Here is a 26,652-nt window from a genome sequence, read left to right on the forward strand (position 1 = left end):
ACCTGACAGCTGCTGTTTAACTTTGTGAATTATGTTGCTAGAGATGGGTTTAAGGTTTATTCCCCTGACACCATGGAACAATACAGCTGATACCTTTTACTAGTTGTTTCTTTGATAAGCCAAAATCTTGTTTATTACATTCAAGCAAAGGAAAAATGTAGTGAAAACAATCAGGATTCATAATACTGCTCCCAAACAGTCTCAGTCAATGCAGAGGAAGAGTAGCTGATGGGGAAGAAAAGAAGCCAGGAGAGAGAAAGATTGGGAGACAGCAGGAGGCCATGCAGTTTGATTCACAACCTGGGGTCTGGGGACTTGGCAGACTTCTCTTCCAGGAGAGCATTTTCACACTGGCTCCAGGGGAACACCTTTACTAGGTTTTCAAGGGATGATATGTAGGTCAGACATTGGATGTTTCAGACACCAAGGGTGTCCTGCTATGACTAAGCCTCTTTACTTCCCTCCATGATAGTTGGAGTCTATAGGGTCTAAAGTAGAGAACATAAACACTTAAAATTCTCCCCTTGATTAAAGTACACTGTGGTTCCTAGGTCCAGGGCTCAGCAAGCCCAGCATGAACCCATGTGCTCTGTGTCTGCTGACCCACACTGCCCATGCTCAGGAGCACTTCCCCATCCTCTGCATCTCCTCTCTCCTTGTTCCTGCTGTTCAGCTGTCCTGTGAGCTCTGTTGGGTTTTCTTTGCTCTTCCTTATCCCCTCTGGGCATGGTCTCCTTTTGTCATCCTAATCTTCTCATTCATACAACTGCATGGCTGAAACTACAGCAAGTTGAGGGGTGCCCTCCACAGCTGTGCGAGGACAAGCATGGGGGACACAACACACAGAGATTGAGAGAGAGAGGGAATATGAGAAAGCCCACAAACACAAAGTAAATACATGTGAACTACATTAAATTAATAAAGTTAAGAAAAATCACTGTGCATTATGTTTTGAGCATCAAGCTATAACTAATAACATCCTTAATGAAATGTAGATTGTGTGTACTTAGTTGCCACTACTGTTCCAAATGTTCTATGGTGAACATGGTCAAATGTAGGACAAATGTCTACAACCTGACTTTCCGTGGACTGACAATAGAAACTCCACAGCAAAGATGGAGAAGGAGGTAAGTGAGTGTGGATCAATGGCCTGTTTTGTGCCCACACTTGTTATGGCCTTAGCAGGAAAGCATCCTGGGATCACCCGCAGTCACTGCCATGCTTTCCTTCAACTATAATTACCCCAAATGGCACAGCAATTTCTCCAGTGCATGCTAATGTAACAGAAGTACCAGAACACTGATATCCAGCTGGGGGTGGAGTGGGCATTGACCTCCAGCTGTTGGATTTGTTCCTAAAGTTATAGAAAGACCTACTCTGTGTAGGCTTAAGGTAACAGATTTTAAAAGAAAAGTAATGGCTTTCAACAAGTCATAGGTATTTTGTTTTGTCTTTTTTTTTTTTTTTTTCCAGAGCTGAGGCCCGAACCCAGGCTCTACCACTGAGCTAAATCCCCAGCCCCCATAGGTATTTTGTATGGAACACCTTCCCTAATGCTGCATATTTGTACCATGTCAGGAGATGTGTGTTAACATCTGTCTGTACCCTACTGTTAATAGAGCATACATAATCACATTCTTTTCCCATGTCTTCTTGTGCATTAGGAAGACACTGCCCATCTTCTTCTCTAGAGAGTCACCAAGAACAATAGGTACAATGTAAAAAGGATACTGCACCTGGGTACTCTCACCATACCCCTGAAAAATGGACTGGAACCTCAACTGAGTCGCAGATTAACACTCAGGTAGTTTCAAATTGATAGAGAATTCCTAAGACCTTTTTGTCCCTGGTTCAAACCCAGGTACACATCATAATCACTTATAATTCTGATTTGTTTGACTGATTGAGTGATATTCTCAGACAGCATTTCTCTGTGAAGCTGTCCTGGCTGTCCTGCAACTCACTCTTTAGCCCAGGCTGGCCTCAAACTCACAGAGATCTGCCTGCCTCTGCCTCTTGAATGCTGGGATCAAAGGCATGTGCCACCACCACCTGGCTTGATTGATTGCTTTAAAGCTGATTTTAAATCTGATTCTGGGGTGTGTTCAGTTGGGCTATCCAAGAGCCTGAGCAAAATTCATTTAGATGTTCTCCAATGATTCTAACATGCAGTGAGGATTAAAATCTGCCAGGCCATTCCAATCACTCACTAATGAGCCAGGAATATGGGAGCTAGCAGAGGTGATGTTGCCTTTCACAAGAGTCAGTCTCATGCAGTTGCTTTGGATAACTGGGATGGGACTGATAGCCTATGCTGACACATCATTTCCTGAAGGTTTCTTTTTTTTCCTGTTCCCATTTATCTCTCCCCTGTGGATTACACACACCACACACTCTCTCTCTCTCTCTCTCTCTCTCTCTCTCTCTCTCTCTCTCTCTCTCTCTCTTACATGTAATCAAAAATACTTGATTGTAGGCACAAGTACCCATATACAGTTAGCTATTTGTTTCTTCTCTTCCTCACACTGTTTGGCCAGCGTCATAAATGGTTCCGTTTATTACAGAGACAAAGGAGGAAGAGGTGAAATACCAGCCTGAGGCTGAACCTCACAGAACAGGCACCAGAGTCACATTATAGGAGTAGGGGAGGAATCCCTTTTGGTCCTCTGCTTGCCATGGACTGAGGTGATTTGGAAAATGAGACACCCCAATACATTTACATTGGAGTATTGTGCTCAAACATGAGTGGCTTTCACATGCATGTACACAGAGCATTGTCTTTTATCCCAAACATGAGTCAACGATGTTTTAGAAGCTAACCAATTATTAGGAATGATCCTGACAAGCAGCATTCTACCCACTGTGGGATAATTCCCTGGAGCTTAAATGATAAGCAAGGATAATTAGTAGGAGAATATGAGCAGACAACATTTGAACACTCACTCTATGCAGTTAAGGATTGAAAAATGGAAACCTTCCAGTTCTTCTCTGTTTCACCTTTTTGAAGATACAGCACTGAACTGTTGAAGAAAGAATCATTTTGGTGCACTTAAGGGCTCTGCAAGTGGATCACAGGTTTGTTGTCTCGACCAGTGGGATCTTCAGCAGAGACCCTAGAAAGGGGAATGGCGAATGTAAAGGAACAAGAGACACAAAGAATTGACAGTAAGACAGTATTCTGATCAAGCTGCAAAAGTTTATTTTTCTCAGGTGGGTTTTATAGTAAGCAGATCAGGAAACTTTCTTTGGGAAAAGATCAGGGGACTGTTGAGTTGCCAAGCAACCAACCAAGCAACCTAACCACAAAACATTGTTACTAATGATCACTGTAGCAGAAAGATAAGGAAATGTTAAGTTATATTCTAATAACTCAAGACTTGTCCAGGCATGTCAAAAGTTTCTGGTTAGTGGCTCAATACTGGACAACAGAAACTTAACTCAGGCAGGCAATATGGCATGTCTCTTAAAATTGCCCTCAGCAGTTGGTGACATCTCCTCAAATGGAAGCTAGACTGGCTTGTAAAATGGAATCTCCTTTAGCCATGCACAGCCTGGAAAACCTACAACATGAAGTAGCTTAGACGACATAGAACATGTCCTGAGCTCAACATGCTTCTGAGAAGCTGCCTGAGGGGCAGAGGCTGGAGTGACTCCCATGCACTTGAAGGTCAGTTCCAGGAGCTGTATGCAGGGCAGTTACAGGGCTGGGTTGAGGAGCTGTCTGTGGACTCTGGATGAGCAGACAGTTGTCCTGTAACTGGATGAACAGACAGTTGTCACAGTCAGTTCACACTCAGCCAAGGCGCAAAGAGAGAAAACTCAATGCTCAGAGAAGCCAGTTTTGAGTAAAGACCCTTTAGTCACCTTGGTCCTTTCAATGCTATGCTTTTAAAAGGTATCATTCCCATCCATTTCTGAGGTATATGATGGGCTTGTGAATGTTTGTGATGGGGGGGGCGGGTGACAACCAATGTGTATAGCTGACTATGAGAGACCAGTATTGTGGGGATTTAACAAGGCAACTCCATGTGGTTAAAAGGAGGTTTATTTTGGGGTAGCTTACAGCCATTAAGGGGTGGTTACAGGATGTGGGAGAGGTGAGATGTAGTCCAACAGGGTTCTCTGCAGAACTCTGACTTTCAGCATCCAGGATTATAAGGAACCAAAGGAGCTGGCCCATATGGATCTTCAGTCTTAAGGCTGATCTTAGGTCAGCTCCCACCCAGGGGCAGGTCATAGGTAGGAGTGGTAATTACCAGAGGCCTCGCTAGGGATAGTGCTTCTAGGTCAAAGCTGAAACAGCTACACACTGAAGACCAGCTTCCACAATCCTCTCAACATAATAAAAGGAATGCCTTAGCTGGGCATTGGTGGCACACTCCTTTAATTCCAGCACTCAGGAGGCAGAGGCAGTCTGATCTTTGTGAGTTCAAGGCCAGCCTGGTCTACAGAGGGAGATCAAGGAAAGGCATAAAGATACACAGAGAAACCCTGTCTCGAAAAACAAAAACAAAAACAAAAGTAATGCCTCACAGTAGTGAGGGATAGGAAACTTTTTTTTATCTGAGGGTAATTAGGAATAAATTTTAATCTATCTATGACTGATGAAATAAAAAAAAAACACACAAGCCTTCTGATAACTTTCTCTTCATCTTAAGAAATGGTCTCTGACTCTTTGTGTCCACACTGCTGCCTATCTCCACAATAATGCACACAGCCACATATCTTTTCACATGGCTGCACATCTTTCTTTACATACATTTCACTTCTGCATCTCTTTTCTACACAGCTTCATCTTCCTTGTCTCCACAGTTACAAATCTCCACACGGCCACAGCTAAACATCTCATTGACACAGCTCTCTCACCTACAGCACTTTTCACAGTTCCTAGGCAGAGGTCCTCACACAGCAGCAGCTCTGTCACATGGCTCTCTCTCACACTCACTCACACACACACACTTGGGCTAGATTACTCACTCACTCTTTACTCACTCTTTCACCCACTCACTCCCTCACACTTTCCTCATGAATCTTCATCACACACACACACACACACACACACACACACACACACACACACTACACTCACATAGCTCTTCATGGCCATCTCTCTCTACACTGCTACTGCCTCACCATAACCAAACTCTGGACAAGTGTAAATTACATTTTCAGGGCCCCACCCATTCTCATAACACAAGATAAGTCATGTAGCTTCTCTTAGGATAGTAATGTCACCTTGACCCATGCATGCAGCTCTAAGTTGGTGAGGGGTTTAGACATTGGCTGAAGCTGTGTGGTCAGGGGACATGCAGAAAGGGAGCTACTACTAGACTGTGTCTTGATGTAAACAGCCTGGCCTTGATGTAGCAATAAACAACATGAGGGATTAGTCTTTGTGTATTCTCTCTAGAGGCAGCTTAGTCTGCTTTGGACTAGTTCTAAGGTATTTGCAAAATGAGTCAAAGGCTATCATAGATGGAGAATACTGTTACTTTCCTGTGTCAGTAAAGAAGAATACTCTGGTAATATTTCTGTTCATCAGAAGTGTACAGTGTAATATTTCTGTTCATCAGAAGTGTACAGCTTAAACAGAAATCCACAGCTAAATGTGTGTCCTCAGATGTAAAACACACCAGCAAAGCACCATGGAAAGCACCCCACAGCTGTTCTTTTTAGGGAGACATACCAGTGGTACCAGAGAAAGTTACAGACAGAAAGGAACTGGTTTCCACAGCCAGTGACCCCATGGCTCTGCCAGGTGAGACTCCTCATTAGGGACATACACATCTGGTGGGTCGACCTGTCAAACACTAGTTGTCACCTGTCATATACTGCCATGGCCCTCAGCAAATGTGTCATGACATATTGTGAAAGTCAGTATAACCCTCTTGATTTAATTCTCTCTACAACCAAGGATACTGGTGACTGATCCCAGGAGGCAGGCTTTATAAAAAGCATTTAAGCTCTGTGTCACATGCCTAGGCACCTAAAAGACACATACCTCCTGGTTCTTTATAATTAAACTTCATTGGGAAAGTGGCCAAGGAGCCCTCATCTCCTGTTGGTGTCAGCTGACTGAGGTTTAGGGATAAAACTCTATGGTCAGAGAAACTTTCAGGACAGTTCATCATTCTATCAAAGAGATGGAGTTAGATATTTAAGTCCCTTTCAATGATTTTTTTCATATTTGGAGGAGTGAAGGATGAGCTATATTTGGGGACACAGCAATGAATGGCCAGGCTAAGGAACCAGAAAGCAATAGGGCTGAGAAAGTAGGTTACCATGAAAACAAGACAAGAGACTAAGGGACTTGACCTCGGCCTGAACCAGTCTGAGCCCCACCTTCTGCAGTTCCCTACACTAGTCTCAGCATTTAAGATAGGATGGCATCAAGGCTGTGAATAAAGCATTCACTAGAGATTCTATGCTTGGCTCTTGATGATGTGGCTGTGACTGGTGGCAAGAGCCCTTTACAAACAGACACCTCAGGAGAAGGTAACAGAAAGCAAGACTCCATGACTTTAGGCTCTGGGAAAATGGCCTAGTTAATAATGAAGGGTTAACTCCTAAAGCCTCAGGTAGACTGAGAAGCTCTGCAGAGGGAATGGACTTGAATGATCACACCTGCAGTAGTTCCTAAGGAGAGGGACACACCAAACCAGCTGAGATGGATCCTTTCCGGGCTGCAGGGGAACTCACCTGCAGATGGACTCCTCCATGCCCAAACTTCCCCTCTGCCATGCCATCAAATCCATGAGTGTGGTCTCAGTCCCTAGCAGACAGTGCAGAACTGCAGTTCTTTTGACTGAGGAACAATGGTGCTTGTGGAGATGCCAGGATGGGTCTTTATGTCCACACCACCTCCATCAACCCCTGACTAACAGCATATACTGGTGCCAGGGATCTCTCTCTGGACAGCTGGATGGAACTGACATGTCAGTCTGTTCCAGATTCCCTCTTCCCATTGGATCAGAGGAGAGAAAAGAAGGCCCACACCTGTTTGCCCTCAGTTTCCCTGAGGAGACACCTTCAGGCTTTAGTTTCACTTTCTGTTTCAGGTTCCTACTGTGACTATAAAAGCACACCCCCCCACACACACACCCACACCCACACCCACACCGCTCCCAGAGCTGTCTCCTAGCCCTTCTCTGAGAGTGCAGTTGGTGTGCAAGTCCACAAGACAGCAGAGAGTCAAGGCAGGATTCTGAGGAGCCTGTCCTGGTGAGAACCCAGAGAACTGCTGCCACCTTCACAGCATCCATGGGGTAAGGATTTCCCTGCTCTGCAGTTTGAGTGAACCCAGCACACAGACATTTCCTTGTGATCAGGTCTGACTGAGCCTGCTTCTATTCCTTTGTTCTGTCTTCTGCCTTCTCTTTCTGCTACTGAAAAGGGAACAAGGAGACTAATTGTCCTGAGGTTCCAGGGACCTTGTTTAATGGGTGTGCTGTTGGCAGGTGATAGATGGGTGACAGCTAGCTGGCTTTAGTGTTTCAGGCTGTCTCACACATGTATTTAGAAACACCTGGGGTGACTTTAGCATGCTCATCTCACAGAGAGAGACGGTTACCAATGAGAACTTCAGGAATGGACAAGTTCCCACTCTACCTACTTAGCACTCAAAGAGAGCAGATGCTTAGAGTGTCCTCCTTCCCATCCCCTAACCCCAGTCCTTCATTGTCCTAGGGATGTACCCATCAGATCCACAAAGGACCCCTTGAGATTCTGTTCAAGGTTTTTGTGTAAATATATATAACATATATATTCATTATATATGCAATATATACTATACATATTCAAGTAGAGTCTCATTTGTGTGAATGGCCCTGAGTTTTTATATTTGAATTTGCCATTCCGATTAAAAGTGTTAGTCAGTGGAGGTGTTTGCACTGACTCTTTGCTACAGTGAGCATCCCTTGACTTGGGGGATTCTTCTTCTTTCTTTATACATAGGACCATCTATTGTACATGAATATGGAGGAGGCTGAGAGCTGTTGGGGAATGTTGAAATAGAATACAGAGTTCAGTGGTAGGAAAGTATGGAGCCAAAGTAAGTAGAGGGCAGAAGGCTGTAGGACCTGCCAGGTGATGGTCATTACCATAGAGTCAGTGACCCAGGTGCTTAAGACTTTGGTTTCCAAAGGCATTTCTGTAGAATGAGAAAGGCTGGAGATCTCCAACTTCACAGTGGATCCTGAGCAACCACAGGGCAGTGGGATCCTGGCTGCTCTCTGTCCAGATTACCCACAGAAATGGCTGTAGCCTCTGTGCTGCTCAGCTTTCTTGGTGCAAGGACTTATGCAGAAGTTCATGTGGCACCTCCTCAGGGCACAGGTCCCCAGTAGGATCCTTGTGAGCCTCGCAACTAGGCAGATCTTCCTGGACAGCTGGTGTTCAGATTTCAGGTGATTTTAGCTGCCCTGCCAATGCCTTTATTTCCCATAAGGTGTGGGCACAATCTCTAATTCACTGTGCTCTACTGTAGGCAGGGAAAGCAAAGAAAACAGGATTGAATCTGATGCCCATGGGCCATGATTAATCTGCCTACAGAAATCTCTCCATCACATCTAAATGCTCTGTAAAAGAAGAAATAACCATGCATTTGGTTGTTTTGGAGTGACAGAGACAGAGGGAAACAGGCAGAGACAGAGACTGAGAGGATAGAAACTTCTTATGCCTTTGTCTCTTTCTAGCCTGGCTCATCAAATATTACAGGTAAAGACCTGAGTGTACTCACAGTTGGGAAACCTTCCCTGGGGCACTTTTGAAATATACAAGTGTTTACATTCAATATCTATGAACTGGACCAGGGCACATGATTAGTAACAGAAAAAGAGACATTTCATTCCAAAACAGCACTCTGTAAAATGACAAAGGACTAGTGAGCAGAGGGATAAGTTAAAAGACACTGGGCTGTGGTGATATATTGTGACCCCCAATATATTGTGTATCCTAATAATCTTATCTGGGGTCAGAGGACAGAACAGCTACTAGATAGACATAGAGGCTAGAAAATGGTGGCACACATGCCTTTGATTCTATCATTTGGGAAGCAGAGATTCATCTGGATCTCTGTGAGTTCAAAGCCACAGTGGAAACAGCCAGGCATGGTGACTTATGCCTTTATTCCTAGGAAGTGATGCCAGAAAGAAGAAAGGTATAGAAGGTGTGAAAACCAGGAAGCAACTAGATCTGGTTAAGCTTTTAGGCTTTTGAGTAGCAGTTCAGCTGAGATCTATTTGGATGAGGACTTAGAGGCTTCCAGTCTGAGGAAACAGGGTCAGCTGAGGAACTGGAAAGGCGAGGTGGCTGTGGCTTGTTCTGTTGCTCTGATCATTTAGGGTTCACCCCAATACCTGGCTCTGGGTTTGTTTTTATTAATAAGAACTTTGAAGTTTTGTGCTACACTGGGCCATGAGGCTCATTGCAGTCAGACGTTTCCTGTGTCCTGCCTGACCCACAGTTGGGACAAGACTCTCACCCACAGTTCCACAGCCTTTTATAAAGTAATCACACAGTAGCTTAATATTATTTATAACTAACTTCTTGTTCATTAGCTCAGGCTTTATTACTGAGTAGGTCTTACATTCAAATTAATCCATAATCCTTATCTGTGTTTAGCCACGTGGTTTGGTACCTTTTCTCAGCACTGCCTTGTCATCTTGCTTCCTCTGTGTCTGTCTGGTGACTCCTGACTCTCCCTTCCTCTTCCCAGAATTCTCCTTGTCTGCTTATCCTGTCTATACTTCCTGCCTGGCTACTGGCCAATCAGCATTTTATTTATCAACCAATTAGAGCAACACACATTCACAGCATACAAAATGGCATTCCACGTGGCATCAACAAAGAGTCTGTCTCTTCTCCAGGTTGGTACATCAAGGGCATTTTGAGTATCCTCTGTCCATTACTTGATGCCTAGTAAAGAAAGGGCTATAGGTTCATCTGCAATCTGGCTTCCTTCATGGTCATTGATGCTGCACTTTTTGTGGTTCCCAATCTCAATACACTTTCCTTAATATCTGAAATGCCTTAAGAAAGGAGGGAATTAGCATCACACTTGCTTCCCTTGGAGACATAAAATGGTGCAGCTCAGAGGGTTGAGTGGGTCAAGGGCTTGCCAAGCAAGCATGAGGATTACAATCCCAGTTTTCCTGCTGAGAGAAGAGAGGGAACCACTTGGCTTTCCTTCTGCAAACACAAGCTGGTAAAGATGAGTCCTAATGCTGTCCTCTGAGGTTCATATGGATGCCTTGACATTAGCACCCCTTATAAATACACATACACGCACACACACACACACACACACCACATACATTCAAAGTTCATGGCTCAGACTAGAAAGACATCCTGACCATGGAACAGGCATGTGGCCCTCTGCAATTCAGGAAGAACACCTACTAGGTGAGGTAATATATACTCAGGCAATTTAATCTGAGATTTATAATTTCCTAAGTTACAAGTGAAAATGTTCTGTTGTGTATACCTCTGTGTTCCTTTTTTTCCCCCTGTGGCAGCCTAGGCAGAAGGGCTCAGCCGTGCATTCGGTGTTTACCACTTTGTGCTTCATGTAATTAAATCCCCATGGCTTATATGTCCCTTTTCTCTTACAGGAGTACTCATTCTTGCACAATACTACGTTGATTGTTTCAACTATAGTGAGTCTAATTCGATGTGTTCAAAAATCACTTTTGTTATTGTAGCATCTTGATACATTTTATACTATTTGAGATTTAAAGCTTCATTTCAAAACTGTCATGTGTCTATGAATAGGGATTGCATTGAATCTGTCATTCTTTGGGGAGTTGTATTATCTTAGTGATAAGGTGAAGAGTGGGTGTCCTCTTAGAGTGCTTAGTTGCTGCCGCGGACTGGATCTCAGCTAGACCACCAGACCAAGGGAGAACGGGGTGAAGGTACTCAGGATAAGTGGGATTCGGCGAATGACAGACAGCCACAGACACGAGAGTATGTTGTGAAGCTGCTGCAATTTTACTCAGACCAAGCAGTGAATTTTATACAGTGACTTGAGGAAACATGGCAATAGGCCAGTAGGGTGATAGACATAGAATCAACAATGTAGTCACACACTTTTCTCAGAATGATTAACAGATCTCATGAGTATAGCCTTTACTTTTTCTTTTGTGGTTCCTCATCCGGACAGAGAACATTACGGCCCTAGCTGTAGTTTTCCTTCTACACTTTTGTTCTGTATCAAAATTAAACCCTTTCCATCATTGTTCTAACCATGGTTTCATTTGTGTGAAAATATTTTAACCTTTGTCTGTGGGTGAGAAGGCACCCGGGGGGTCGGTACCTAGCTAATCTTTCCATGAACTGTAACTTACGCCGTTCTGTTTTCATACCATTATGATTCACACATCAGTTCCCATGTATGTCATAAGCTCCCGTAAAAGGTAATGGCTCTAAATAATTATTATATCTAAGATTAAAGTTAGGGGGTTGCCACCATCGACCCTTGATGAGAAACTTTATTTGTCCCTGAATAATTCTTGTAGGAATGGCTAATTCCTGTAACTGGTTCCTCGCAGCTGCTGTCGGCTGCGCGTGTGAATTGCCTATGAGTGCCTGTACCTTTACTTTCATTCTCTCTTCGCTAGAATCTTTGTCCTTCTGAATCATAAGTTCTTTCTGCTCTAAATCATTCATGAATTCCCCCAAACTTTAGGGACCCCCTTGAACTGTTTGTCTAAGAGCTTGAATCATAGGTGGGGGTATCAAAGCCACTTTTGAGGAATCATTACTCTCTTTATGGGGCACATCAGGAAGATTAAGAGTTAACTTCTTGGAATTAATACACAAGGAAACAGCAATAATTACAGCTGCAAAGAGAAGAAGGCAGAGTGCCAGCCAGCCTCTGCAAGCAGATCTGCGTGGTTCTGAGTAGCCTGGCACCTTGATTCAGGCAGATTGATGAGGGGGTGGCTGGGGGCATAGATCCGAGGGCTGCAAGACCCCCTTTCCCACATAACTACCTCATCCAAGGCATTTGTCATGCAGGCGACACCGTCATAGGCGTGGCAAGTTGCCTTTTAAAAGAACTTAGAAATGGACTGAAAAGAGAGATCCAGGATAATTGATTGCAATTTTAATGGCAAGGCCCATGGCAAGAAAGTTGTCAGTCATAGTAGATGCTCAGAATAGGAGAATAAAGAAGAACAGGAGTATGGGATATGCACACATATTGTATTGAGATTTCGTGAAGGACAGAAACAGGTTATACAAGCAGCCACATGGCTGGGAGGGGAGCTTTAGAGGAGAAAGAAATGACAAGTATTGGTGGGATGGGCAGAATAGTCTTACCTTTCCAGGTCAGGGCACCAAAGGCAGGCAGGCTCAGCCCAAACTCATGGCAGCTGCTAGGCATTGCACTACAGGGAGAAGACATTCTGGGAAAGAAAACTTCATTACCTCATAAAAGGGAGAAGTATTCCTCCTGTCTCTTCAGTGTGGATGAAGGTAAACTTGCCTTTCCAGGGCAGATCATTAGCCAGATCAAGGACCTCCCCAACTAGAATAGCTTTTAAGTGAGGAGGCATGGGCAGGTCTCCACCTAGTGGTAGATCTTCTTCCACTTAGTCTAGTAGATAACAGTTTTTCCTTAATGGGCCTTTCTTTATAGTGAACCATTTGAATGTTGCCCTGCCTCATTAATACAAGTTATTATTCCATTAATTTCTATTTTAATTTATTTTAAATAATTGAACAGTTTTCTGTGTTCATTGTTTATATACAACTTTCATGCATCCCTTTGGCAAAATGGACCCTTTTCCAACTTTCTCTTGCCTTCTCTCTTGCAGTGACTGATTTCTACAAATTCAACAACTTTTGTGTGTCATTTCACACTTACATTACCATTCTTAAATGACTGATTACAGTGATAGAGACCAAATTGACAGTTGCCAAAGCCTAAAAACTGTGTGAGGACTAAGGCTACAGGTGTGTCTGGACAGGGCAGCAGGAACTGGAGGCAGTGGTGAGGAAGGAGCCTACATCAGCTGATGAATGTCCGTTCCTGTGCTTAGGTCATTAAGGGGACAAATGACAGTGGTCCACGTGTCATAGCAACCGCCTCAGCTCCCTCACTTGTTCTCTTACTGTAGTTGTAGAAGATGTGCATGTTGAAAGACCCTGGGGGAAGGAGAAAGATGGGTTCTGCACTCACTGGGAAGCTTTCCATGTATCTATACTTTTCAGAGGTTTAGGAGGAAAACACTATCCTGACCAAACATCACATCATTTCAGTTATGGTCCTTTTCCTGTTCCATGCACTAGATGGTCCTCAAGTCAATAATGTTTAGGGAAGTTCTGCATTGAAAACTAGTCAAATGACAAGGAAGAGGATTTGAGTTTGACAGAAGGTTCCTAGACTAAGGTGAATTTTAATTCAGGACTCAGTGTGCCAAAGCTCTCAGTCACACAAAGCTTCCATTGAGTCAATGGTGGTTTTATGTTCTGATCTTACAGTATAGAAAACTGATGTTAATGCTCCACATTAGGTGGTTTCCAGAAGATTTATTGTGGGATTATAAGTGGGAACTTCACTGAAAGAAAGAAGACAAAGTTCCTTTTGTACAGCAGTTCTCAATAATGTGTCACCATCCATCTGGGGGACGCAAATCAGATATATATATTATGATTGATAACAGTAGCAAAATTACAGTTATGAAGTGGCAATGAAATAATTTCAAGGTTGGCAGTCACCACAAGATGCTGATCTGTATTAAAGGGCTACAGGATTAGGAAGGTTGAAAAACACTATGGTCTTGTAAAATTGGGACCTGGAAGAGAGGGCCATCAATGGTCACTAGTGCATTGTTCATAACATTCATGGATGCAGGCAGGAGGTATGGGTGTGCAAACCTGACCAATTGACTGATCCATGAGATGTCTAGATGGCTGTCTGTTTCCATTACCCTACCCTTATCACACAATGCTAGTGTGCTCAGTTATGGGTAAGACCTAAGAGGACAGCACACCTGTATTCTACTATTCTTGGCATGGCCAGGTAAAAAGTGAAGACAGCTGGTTTAAGCACTATGACATCTCTGGGATCTGGCAGAGACAGCTGCCAACAGGACCAAGGGCCTTTTTGCCTTCTGAGCACAGAAGGTCTCCAAGTTGCTTGCTTTTGCCTTATTACCCTAAAGCTAAGTGACTTGATTCTAGAGGTGTTTCTCTGAGACAGGAGTGATACATACGTTGGAACTACATGTACTGCACTATAGGGAAACAAGAAAAGGCATGAAGTTGTATAAGCATCTTTAAAATAAAGGGATTCTTCGTAACCATAAGAGGGGAGAGCTAAGTTAACTTACTCTCTGGAAGCTCCCCAGCTAAATTATCCAAAGATAAAAGTTCTAGAGAAGAGTCATATCCCCAGTATCACAAGTCAGAGAACATTTGTTCTGAATCCGCCTATGGAGAACAGCTCCTTGTTTGTGTCTGAGATGAAATAGGCAGACCCCCAGTGACTTCTCCTCAACATTCAGTGTTTACCACACAGACAGGTCCTGTCTATGTCATTCAGGTGACATAAACTTGTACACATAGTCCTTGAAGACATAAGGAAAGGGGGAATAGAATTTCAGAGTTCCAAACCTCAGATAAGGAGTCTGACATGTATGTTTATGTGCCTGTATCTGTGTGGCAATGTCCAGCCTTGACTGAAAGGATTGACTTACTACCTGAGATTGTAAGCACAGCTACATTGTCAGGAATGTACAAGAAGTCTCTGGCAGTACAAATAAATGGAATTGAGAGATTGATTTAAAATAATCAAGAAATTCTAAAGGAACAAAATGTCAGACTTTCAGGAAATAAGCAAGAATGTTGTGAAATGCATTTACCTTGGAGTTAATTGTCAATTTTTGGGTCATTTCTCACATAACCAATCACCTGCTTCCCTCTCATAGGGAGAATGCTGGTGGTGATCAGGTCAAGGAGAATCTGATTCAGCTGAGTTGTCACTTCACATGGGATCTGCTGTTTGAAGACATTGACATACCTGATTTGGAAATGAGGATCTTGGATGAGGTTGAGTTCCTAGACATCAAGAACACAGTGCGAATGCTCAACTTCCGGGCCTATATGAAACACCTGAAAGGTCAGCATGAGGAAGCCCTGCAGAGCTTGAAAGAAGCAGAAGCCTTGATCGAGAGAGAAGACTTGGGCATGAGAAACTTGGTGACCTGGGGCAACTGTGCCTGGGTGCATTACCACATGGGCAGCTTGTCAGAAGCCCAGACCTACCTGGACAAGGTAGAGAACACTTGCAAGGAATTGGGCAGTCCTTTCCGCCATTATATAGATTGTGCAGAGAATGACTGTGAGCAAGGCTGGGCCTTGCTGAAGTGTGGAGGAAAGAATTATGCAGTAGCCAGGACCTGCTTTCAGATGGCTCTGAAAGATGAGCCTGAAAACCCTGAATACAACATTGGCTATGCAGTTGCAGCCTATCACATAGACTTTGATGATAATAGTATCTCTCTAGAACCCCTAAGGAAGGCTGTCAGGTTAAATCCAGAAGATCCAAATATTAAAGTGTACCTTGCCCTGAAGCTTCAGGATGTGGGAGAAGCAGCTGAAGCAGAAGCACACATTGAAGAAGCCCTCAGTAACACATCCTGCCGACACTCTATCTTGCGCTATGTAGCCAAGTATTATCGAAGGAAAGGCTGCATAGACAAGGCTCTCCCTCTGCTACACAGGGCCTTGCAGGCATCCCCTGCCTCTAGCTACCTGCATTACCAACTAGGGCTCTGCTACCATCGACAAGTGATGCAACTGAGGACATCCAGCAATAAGCAGGCCCAAAGGCAGGCGGCACAACAGGCCCTTTTTGAATTTCAAGAGGCTGTGAAACTCAGGCCCACATTTGAGATGGCTTATGTTTTCATGGCTGAAGTGCAGGCAGAAATTGGCCAGTATGAAGAAGCAGAGGCAAATTTCCAGAAGGCACTGAACATGAAGGAACCAAACATGATTATTCAGTTTCACAAAAGGCAGGATATTCATTTCCGCTATGGCCTTTACCAAGACTTTCATCGGAAATCAGAGGACAAGGCGATCAGCCATTACTTAATAGGACTTCATCTGAAACAAAAAAACTTTGTCTGGAGGAAACTACTCACAACTTTGGAGGAAGTGGCCAGAAGACATGCTAGCCAGGATGTTCGACTTGTGGAGAGCTATAGCTTGCTTGGCTTAGTCCACAAACTGAAGGGGGAAAAGGAAGAGGCCCTGCAGTGCTATGAGACAGCTCTGAGGCTCACTGAGGAGGTGAACCCTGAATTCTGAATGCAGCTCACCTCTGTGAAGTGAATGTACTCATAACTGACGTTTCCCACCCTCCTTCCTAGTTTCTTTCTCCAAACTCTTTGTCATGCCTCATTGTGGTGTCTATAAGGATCTTGCACCCCACTGCACCTACTCACTTACTGACCAGGTCTGACTCCTGCTGATCTGCACTCCCTAAGCTGTGGGATCCTAGGACATCTTTTCCTTATGTCTGTGTCTTGGGAATGAAAGTCTTCCATCTTCTGCCTGCCAGTGTCCTGGACAGTAGTCTTTCCAAGGAAGCTTTAACTTTATTTCACCAGATACTCTTAGTACAGTGTAGTGCCAGAGGAAACCAAATGAGCCAAGGGGAGACTTTGAAAGATGAAAGGTCTCACCTTACTGCACAATTATTCACATCTAATAAGACTCTTAAGTTTGGGGATAGCCAAGCAAAGGAATCCTGCCAGGACCTTACAGACAGAAGATGATATGAGGAGATTTGTCCAGTATTCTGTGCTATTGATAGTGTGTTATATGTGATGTTTTCACCTCAACTAAAGTATATTCAGTAAAATTCCTTGAATCACAAAATCTTCCAGTGTAATTTGTTGATAGAATGGAAAGGATATCCCTTCAGTGTCCTCAAGAAGGCTTGGGATAGCAGCAGAATCAACTAACAGAAGTCTAGTGGCAGGCAGGAAAGAAAGTTCTGAATATAAACCCTGCAAGGCATTTGTGGAAGGATGAAGGCCATAATTCATTCTCCACATCATGGGATAATAAGGATGACTGATGCTGCCTTGTTAACCAACAGCTGCTCTTTATCATTGGGGGTTATGTTGCTAGGGATGTGTTTAGGGTTCATTCACCTGATTATAGCAGGAATCTTAAAAGGTCTTATTAATAAAATCAAACCTGAGGCCAGTTATTGGGGTGATTGCTGGAATATCACAGAAACAGAAAAAACCACAGCTTCCTCACCTTGACATTTCCTCAGCTGATCCTGTTTCCTCATACTGGAAGCTTCTGAGTCTCACCAAATGGATCTCAGCAGAACTGCTGTTCCAAAGCCTAAAAGCTTAACCAGCCAAATGCTTCTAGTTTCTGGTCTTCTCATCTTATATATCTTTCCTTTCTACCATCACTCCCTGGGATTAAAGACATGTGCTACCACTGCCTAGCTTCTATGTTTAATATTGTGGCTGTTCTGTCCTCTGACCCCAGATAAGTTTATTAGGGTACAAAATATTTTGGGCAACACAATACCACCACACCTGATACTTGGGGAAATACTTCTGATATTTTTAATAGATTTTTCTTTGATAAGCCAAAATCATGTCTTTTAGATTCAAGCAAAAGAAAACTCTCAGGATTCACAATACTGCTTCCTAATAGTTTCAACCAAGGCAGATGAAGAGTAACTGATTGGAAAGGAAAGTGGATGGGAGAGAGAAAGATCGGGAGCCAGCAAGAGGGCATGCAGTTTGATTCACAAGCTTGGGTCTGGGAACATGGGAGACAATTCTCTTCCAGGAGAGCATTTTCACACTGGCTCCAGGGGAACACCTTTACTAGGTTTTCAAGGGATGATGTATGTGTCAGACACTGGATGTTTCAGACACCTGGGGTGTCCTGTTGTGAATAATCCTTGTCTCCTTCACTTCCCTCCATGATACTTGGAGTCTATAGGGTCTAAAGTAGAGAACATAAACACTTAAAATTCTCCCCTTGATTAAAGTACACTGTGGTTCCTAGGTCCAGGGCTCAGCAAGCCCAGCATGCACCCATGTGCTCTGTGTCTGCTGACCCACACTGCCCATGCTCAGGAGCACTTCCCCATCCTCTGCATCTCCTCTCTCCTTGTTCCTGCTGTTCAGCTGTCCTGTGAGCTCTGTTGGGTTTTCTTTGCTCTTCCTTATCCCCTCTGGGCATGGTCTCCTTTGTCATCCTAGTCTTCTCATTCACACAACTGCATGGCTGAAACTACAGCAAGTTGAGGGGTGCCCTCCACAGCTGTGCGAGGACAAGCATGGGGGACACAACACACAGAGATAGAGAGATTGAGAGAGAGAGGGAATATGAGAAAGCCCACAAACACAAAGTAAATACATGTGAACTATATTAAATTATCAAGTTAAGAAAATACACTGTGCATTATGTTTTGAGCATCAAGCTATAATAACATCCTTATTAATTAAATGTAGATTGTGTGTACTTAGTTGCCACTACTGTCCCAAATGTTCTATGGTGAACATGGTCAAATGTAGGACAAATGTCTACAACCTGACTTTCCGTGGACTGACAATAGAAACTCCATAGCAAAGATGGAGAAGAGAGTAAGCGAGTGTGGATCAATGGCCTGTTTTGTGCTCACGCTTGTTATGACCTTAGCAGGAAAGCATCCTGGGATCAGCTGCAGTCACTGCCATGCTTTCCTTCAGCTATAATTGCCCCAAATGGCACAGCAATTTCTCCAGTGCATGCTAATGTAACAGAAGTACCAGAACACTGATATCCAGCTGGGGGTGGAGTGGGCAGTGACCTCCAGCTGTTGGATTTGTTCCTAAAGTGATAGGCAGCCAGGTCACTAAGAAAGACCTACTCTGTATAGGCTTAAGATAATAGATTTTTTTTTTAAGTGATGGCTTTGAATAAGTCATAGGTATTTTGTATGGAACACCTTCCCTAATGCTGCATATTTGTACCATGTCAGGAGATGTGTGTTAACATCTGTCTGCACCCTGCTGTCAATAGAGCATACATAATCGAAAATGGTTCCATTTATTACAGAGACAAAGGGGGAAGAGGTGAAATACCAGCCTGAGCCTGAACCGCACAGAACGGGCACCAATGTCACATTATAGGAGTAGGGGAAGAAGCCCTTTTGGTCCTCTGCTTGCCATGGACTGAGGTGATTTGGAAAGTGAAACATTCCCACATGTTTTCATGGAAGTATTGTGCTCAAACATGATTGGCTTTCATATGCATGTACACAGAGCTTTGTCTTTTACCCCAAACATGAGTCAATGATGTTTTAGAAGCTGACCTAGCTATTAGGAATGTTTCCCAACAAGCAACATTCTACCCACTGTGGGATAATTCCGTGGAGCTTAAATGATAAGCAAGGACATTGTGGTGTCTATAATAATTTGTGGGATCCTGGGATATCTTTTCCTTATGTCTGTGTCTTGGGAATGGATGTCTTCCATCCTCTGCCTGCCAGTGTCATGGACAAAGAAGTCTTCTCTAAGGAAGCTTTCACTTCAGGTCAGCAGATACTCTTAGTACAGTGCAGTGTCAGAGAAAACCAAGTGAGCAAAAGGGAGAGTTTGAAACCTGAGAGGTCTCACGTTACTGGGCACTTATTAGGAACCAAGTAGACTTTCAGTTGATGATATAAATAAAAGGAAAGCCCTCTTTAGGTCACATAGACTAAAAATTACATAAATACCTTCATATAATATTTTATGCTAAAAATATCCAGTAAAATTAACTGTAATAATAACAAATTTGTTATATTTTGTTGATGACATTATAAAAGATGTAATTGTATGTTTACATGGTGTCTTGTTTATCTTTTATTCTCAGCTTGATATATCTTGGGTTCATCTGAAAAGAACTGCCTCCATCAAACTTGCTGTGGGCATATTGTGTGGGATTTTTGTCTTTAGTCTTACCTGTTGAAGGATGAACCAGCCATCCTTAAGTAGTTTCATCCCTAGGTAGGTGTTCTTGGTCTGCATAAGATATCTAACACTGCATTTACCAGTATGTGAACCAGCAAACAGAATTCCTCCACAATTCCTATTCAATTTTCTGCCTTGACTTCTTGCTCTAGTTTCCTCAGTGATGGATTGTGACCTTTAAGTGTAAGGCAAATGAACATTTTCCCCAAGTTGTTTCTGGATATGGTGTTTATCACAACAATAGAAAGCAAATTAGAACACATGGGGTCATGGAACAGCAAAAGCAATGAATGTAACAGTAGCAAGCATGGAGAAAAAGGAGTTGTGTGCATATAAACGCTGCCGTGTGTGTGTGTGTGTGTGTGTGTGTGTGTGTGTGTGTGTGTGTGTTTATAAATGGGAGTAAAGTGTTAACTTCTATGTGACATGAATTACAAGATTGATTCATGTCACCATCATCCCTAAGGGTTGGCATTTATGAATGCTGGGGTCTCATGCTATGGCTTATCTCAGTCATTCACACAATACCTGAGATACACAACTGATACTGTTTTCAGATTTACCCATGATAAGCCAAGAACATGTTCATTAAATGCAAGCATATGAAATAATTAGTGTGCTCACAGACAATTCATGTCATGTTGACTGAGTCCAAGAATGAAGTGGTAGAAGAAGGAAGGATGGGTCAGGAAGGCTTTATTAACAAGCCAGCATCTTAGAAGATAGCAGGTTGTCTCTTTCAAGGACCTTTACCCTCTTGCTCCAAAGGAAAGTCTTTAGCATGATTTCTCAAGGAAAGATACATAGGTTAAAGAGACAGGTCCCTCATTTTTCTGTTTCAAACAGAATTATTTTGAAGGGTTATTATCTTATCTCCTTCACTATTGATGACTATGGGATTCCAGCTCCTCAATAGTCCCCTCCCAGGGTCTGGGAAGAATCTGCAACCAGATGATAATTTAATCTTTGATGATATGAAATGAATCTATGTACACAAAACTCTTTAGTCCACACACTTTATTCTTCTGAGCCAAATCTCTCTCTACACAGCTTCTATTCTGCTCTCATGCCTAGCTCCTCTCTTGCCTGATTTCTCTCTTCATTTATCTGCTGTTCCCTCTAAGTTTTATCTTAATTCTCTCCCATCTAGGTTCTCATCCATCTAGTTCCTTCCAATCTCAGCTCCTCTCCCATCTCCTTCTCTCTCATCTTGTTCTTCCCCGTCTAGTTCTTCCTCATCTTCCATCTTGTTCTTCTAGTACTCCCTTCTAGCCCTTCAATCTAGTTCTTCCCCATCTAGTTTGTTCCTCTCCAGTTCTTACCGATCTAGTTCTTCCATTCTCTTTTCTCTTCTCTGTCTTGTCCTCAAGTTCTCTCCCTCAAATCTTCCTCCAAGTCTCCTTATACTTCTCCTTATCCCTCTTTGGTCTCCCAAGGTCTCTGAGGTATTTAGTTATAAACCTAAGCAATAGCAATCTTCTGGCCAAGCAAGGTCACCAGGCTTGAATTCTTACAGGGTCATAAAGGCAGACAAGAGTTTTCCTCAGGGAGTGACCATCAGGCTTTCTTTTACAATTCAAAAAAGGAGTAGTAAAGGAGGAAGTCAACTAAGAGCTAATGATAGGTTAGTGTATCAAGAAAAGGGGGATTTATGTTCTCAGTCTACATTCCTAGAAATGGTTAGATAAGAAGTTAGGAGTCTAATGATAGTATACATGAGTGACCCCAAAAATTCAACCAAGGAACTCAAAAAGCTAATAAAAACCTTCAGCAACATAGCAGGATATAAGATCAACTCAAAAAAATCAGTAGCCCTCCTATATACAATAGACAAACAGGCTGAGAAGGAAATCAGAGATACATCACCCTTTACAATAGCCACAAAAGATATTAAATACCTTGGGGTTACTCTAACTAAGTGTGTGAAGGACCTATATGATAAGAACTTTAAGTCCCTAAAAAAAAGAAATTGAAGAAGATGTCAGAAAATGGAAAGATCTCCCATGCTCATGGATAGGCAGGATTAACATAGTAAAAATGGCGATCTTACATAAAGCAATCTACAGATTCAACGCAATCCCCATCAAATTACCAACACAATTCTTCACAGATCTGGAAAGAATAATACTCAACTTCATATGGAAAAACAAAAAACCCAGAATAGCCAAAAGAATCCTGTACAATAAAACAACCTCTGGAGGCATCACAATCCCCGACCTCAAGCTCTACTATAGAGCTACTGTAATAAAAATAGCTTGGTACTGGCATAAAAACCGACATGTGGACCAATGGAATAGAATTGAAGAGCCTGACATTAACCCGCACACCTATGAACATATAATTTTTGACAAAGAAGCCAAAAATGTACAATGGAAACAAGAAAGCATCTTCAACAAATGGTACTGGCATAACTGGATGTCAATGTGTAGAAGGCTGCAAATAGATCCATATATGTCACCATGCACAAAACTTAATTTAAGTCCAAGTGGATCAAAGACCTCAACATAAATCCAGTTACTCTGAACCTGATAGAAGAGAAAGTAGGAAGTACTCTTGAACGCATTGGCACCAGAGATCACTTTCTAAATATAATACCAGTAGCACAGACACTGAGAGAAACAATCAATCAATGGGACCTGTTGAAACTGAGAAGCTTTTGTAGAGCAAAGGACATGATCCACAAAACAAAACGACAGCCTACAGAATGGGAAAAGGTCTTCACCAACCCCACATCTGACAGAGGGATGATATCCAAAATATATAAAGAACTCAAGAAATTAGACATCAAAATGCCCAACAGTCCAATTAAGAAATGGGCTATAGAACTAAACAGAGAATTCTCCACAGAGGAAGTTCAAATGGCTGAAAGACATTTAAGGAATTTCAAAACGACTCTGAGATACCACCTTACACCTGTCAGAGTGGCTAAGATCAAAAACACAGAAGACAGCTTATGCTGGAGAGGATGTGGAGCAAGGGGAACTCTCCTCCACTGCTGGTGGGAATGCAAGCTTGTGCAGCCACTTTGGAAATCAATATGGCGCTTCCTTAGAAAATTGGGAATCCATTTCCCCAAGACCCAGCTATAGTACTCTTGGGCATATACCCAAGGAATGCTCAATCATACCACAAGGGCATTTGCTCAGCTATATTCATATCAGCATTGTTTGTAATAGCCAGTACCTGGAAAAAACCTAGATGTCCTTCAGCTGAAGAATGGATAAAGCAAATATGGTACATATACACAATGGAGTACTACTCAGCAGAGAAAAACAATGACATCATGAGGTTTGCAGGCAAATGGATGGATCTAGAAAAAAATCATCCTGAGTGAGGTAACCCAGACTCAGAAGGACAAACATGGTATGTACTCACTCATAGTAGGATACTAGATGTAAAACAAAGATGACTAGACTCCTACACAACTCCAGGGAGGCTACCTAGAAAACAGGACCCTAGGAAAGACCCAGGGATCACCCAATGACAGAGAAATGGATGAGATCTACATGAACAACCTGAACAACAGTGGGAGTAATGAAGGGCAAGATTTGAGGGAAAGAAAGCTTATGGGAGCAGGAGATCCCAGCTGGATCAAGAACAGAAAGGGAGAATGAGGAATAACAGACCATGATAAATGAAGACCACATGAGAATAGGAATAGGCAGAGTGCTCGAGAGGTCCCCAGAAATCCACAATGATATATCCTCTGTAGACAGCTGGCAATGGTCGAGAGAAAGCCTGATCTGACCTAGTCTGGTGATCAGATGACTAAACACCCTAACAGTTGTGCTGGAACTCTCATCCAATAACTGATGGAAGTGGATGCAGAGATCCTCAGCCAGGCCCCAGGTGGAGCTCCAGGTGTCCAACTGTCAAGAAGGAGGAGGGACTGCAAGAGTGTGAATTGTTGAATCCAAGATTGCAAAAAGCACAGGGACAAATAGCCAAACAAATGGAAGCACATGAATTATGAACCAAAAGCTGTGGAGCCCCCAGCTGGATCAGGCCCTCTGGATAAGTGAGACAATTGAATAGCTTGATCTGTTTTGGAGGCACCCAGTCTGTGGGACCAGGACCTGTCCTTAGTGCATGAGCTGGCTGTTTGGAACCTTGGGCTTACACAGGGACACATGCTCAGCCTGGAGGGAGGGGACAGGACCTGCCTGTACTGAATCCACCAGGTTTAAATTAATCCCCAGGGGTGTCTTGGTCCTGGAGAACATGGGAATGGAGGGGAGGAGCTGGGGGGAAGGTGGGGTGGGGGCGAGAGGGGGGAGGACAGGGGAACCCATGGCTGATGTATAAAATTAAAACACATAGTAATAAAATAATAATAATAATAATAATAATAATAATAATAATAATAAAAGAAGAAGAAGTTAGGAATCTATAATGTTAGTAAGGCTGTAAGAAAAAGGAGAGTCTCAGCTTAAATTGCACAAGAAATAAAGCTATCTGCCTGACCTAGGAAACAGGCATCATTTCCACAAGGGTTTTTCCCTCAGTTCAGATCGTTTGGCCTTGGATGCCTGATGGGTATTTTAGGTAGACACACTGTTAGGAGTTCTTGGAAGCACACATAGCATTACAAGAAAATCCTTGTAGGAACCAGCTAATATACATACCAAGACTTCTTAAGCCATGGCTTGACCGTCGGAAAAGTCCGTGACTTTTGTGGTAGTAGCTGGTTCCTTACATTGTCCTGTGGCTTGCAGCACTTTACATAGATCCACAGAGTTAAGGTCTTTAACATGATTGGAAGAAAACATTAGTGATAAATTTCTGAGCATATTGAAGTGACTGGTGTCTGATGTTTTGTATAGTTTATAAACTGGATTTCCAGCAATCACCCTTCCATTTGAGACTTTTTTCATAACTTGGAACTAGGAGGAGCTTAAGAAGGGAGAGTTTGTGTATTCCTGGTTAACATTAGTGTAAAGTTAATCTATAAAGCACAAATTTCAGTGGACAGTAAATCCTTAAGGAACAGAGACTTGGTCTTACAAGAAAGAACTTTTGAGAACAGGGTCTTTGTGGCAGGAAGGCTTATTTATACTTTCAATCATATATAAACTTAAAAAAATAAATAAAACAAACAAAAAAAAAAACACCCCAGGGTCTTATCTGGGTAGTGGTGGAGCATGTCTAATCCCAGCACTAGGGAAGTAGAGGCAGGTGGATCTCTGTGAGTTCAAGGCCAGCTTGATCTACAGAGCAAGTTCCAGGACAGCCAGGACTACACACAAAGAAACCCTGTCTTGAAAAAAACAAAAACAAACAAACAAAAACAAGGTCTTGCTATGTGGTTTGGGCTAGCCTTGAAACTGCAGTCATGCCTCAGCCTCCAGAGTCCTGGGTTAAAGGAAAGCAAGGGATGTGAAGCCATGCCTTGTCTCATACACAATCCTTTAAAAAGGTATTTTTGTTTTAATATTGAGAGAGAGAGAGAGAGAGAGAGAGAGAGAGAGAGAGAGAGAGAGAGAGAGCGAGCAGGATAGTCTACAAGCTTCAGGACAAGTCTGCTATAGGATTACCAGGGTGGCAGATCTGCTGTAGAATCACTAGGGTTGCAGATCTGCTGTAGGATCATGGGGACTGAAGATCTGCTGTAGGATCACTGGGATTGAAGATCTGCTGTAGGATCACTGGGAGTTAAAGATCTGTGCCGCTATATCTAGCTTCTTATCAGCTCCTAGGATCAAAGTCAGGCTCTTGGGTGTTGAGCAGTAATGTTTTTAACCCCCATCACTGTGCAAGCCACACTGAAGAACATCTCCTTCTTCATATTTATTAGGAGTCTTCTCAGCTCTTCTTTCTCCCCTCAAAGTATAGCTTATCCTTTGTTACCCAAATTCTTTTCATTCACAGAATTGCTTGTAGGAAACTTTGAATCTTTCTGAGCTTAAGTCCCAGGGTAAATACTGCACTTACCAATCACTCATGCCCACAGTTTGGATCATAGAAAAACACAGAAACTGGAGGCAATAGAGCAACATGTACCTCTCCATGTATATGAAAGTAAAACCAAGAAAAGTAAATGAAATTTAGTAATACCTCCCTATGAGGAAAGGCAGTGCAGCATTGAAGCATTTGTGCTATAATCTTGCCCTTAAGGCAAGTAAGAGTTGTTTTCTAGGGTATAATCTATAAATGTGTCTATATACATAATTTTTAGGTATTCGTTTTATTTTATATATATGGGTGCTTGCCTGCATGTATGTATGTGTACCGCACATGTGCTTGGTGCCTGCAAAGCCCCAAAGAGAATAACAGATTCTCTATGACTGGAATTATAGAAGGTTGCAAGCTGCCATGGGGGTGCTAGGAATTGAACTCTGATCCTCTGCAAGAGCAGCAAGCACTCTTAACCACTGAGTCTTCTCCCTAGACCACAAGCAGCATCTTTTAAGTCATGGAACCTATTCATAGGTTTCTGGAACATTAGTCATTGAAGCATGTGGTTGCATACCACTGTTGAATGTCCTAGACAATATCACTTACAGCCTCTAAGTTCTGAAAGAATCAGTATTCATCTAAATCAGCTTCGTTTGTTTTGTTTTTCTCCCTTTGTTTTATATGTGATGTGTATGGGTGTTTTGCCTGCAAGTATGCCTGTGTACCACATCTGTGCAGTGCCCATGGAGCCAGAAAAGGAGTGTGTCCGAGA

At 42.8% G+C, this 26,652-nt stretch overlaps 1 protein-coding gene across 1 annotated transcript; it reads left to right on the forward strand.

Moving 5' to 3' along the window:
* Nucleotides 1-1,044: 1,044 nt before the first annotated feature.
* LOC118578189 (interferon-induced protein with tetratricopeptide repeats 1-like) lies at nt 1,045-16,317 on the forward strand. The gene is made up of 2 exons (XM_036178917.1): nt 1,045-1,127; nt 14,934-16,317. Exons 1-2 carry the CDS (start codon nt 1,045-1,047, stop codon nt 16,315-16,317), a joined length of 1,467 nt encoding a protein of 488 aa, XP_036034810.1.
* Nucleotides 16,318-26,652: the final 10,335 nt, after the last annotated feature.

Source organism: Onychomys torridus, chromosome 1 (assembly GCF_903995425.1).
Source record: "Onychomys torridus chromosome 1, mOncTor1.1, whole genome shotgun sequence".
Taxonomy (NCBI): Eukaryota; Metazoa; Chordata; class Mammalia; order Rodentia; family Cricetidae; genus Onychomys; species Onychomys torridus.

What these genes read in the sequence shown, in the direction of transcription:
- LOC118578189 (XM_036178917.1), top strand. Translation starts at nt 1,045, where the DNA reads ATGGTCAAATGTAGGACAAATGTCTACAACCTGACTTTCCGTGGACTG. An exon ending in CAGCAAAGATGGAGAAGGAG is followed by an intron (nt 1,128 to 14,933) that starts GTAAGTGAGTGT and finishes TCCCTCTCATAG; the next exon opens with GGAGAATGCTGGTGGTGATC.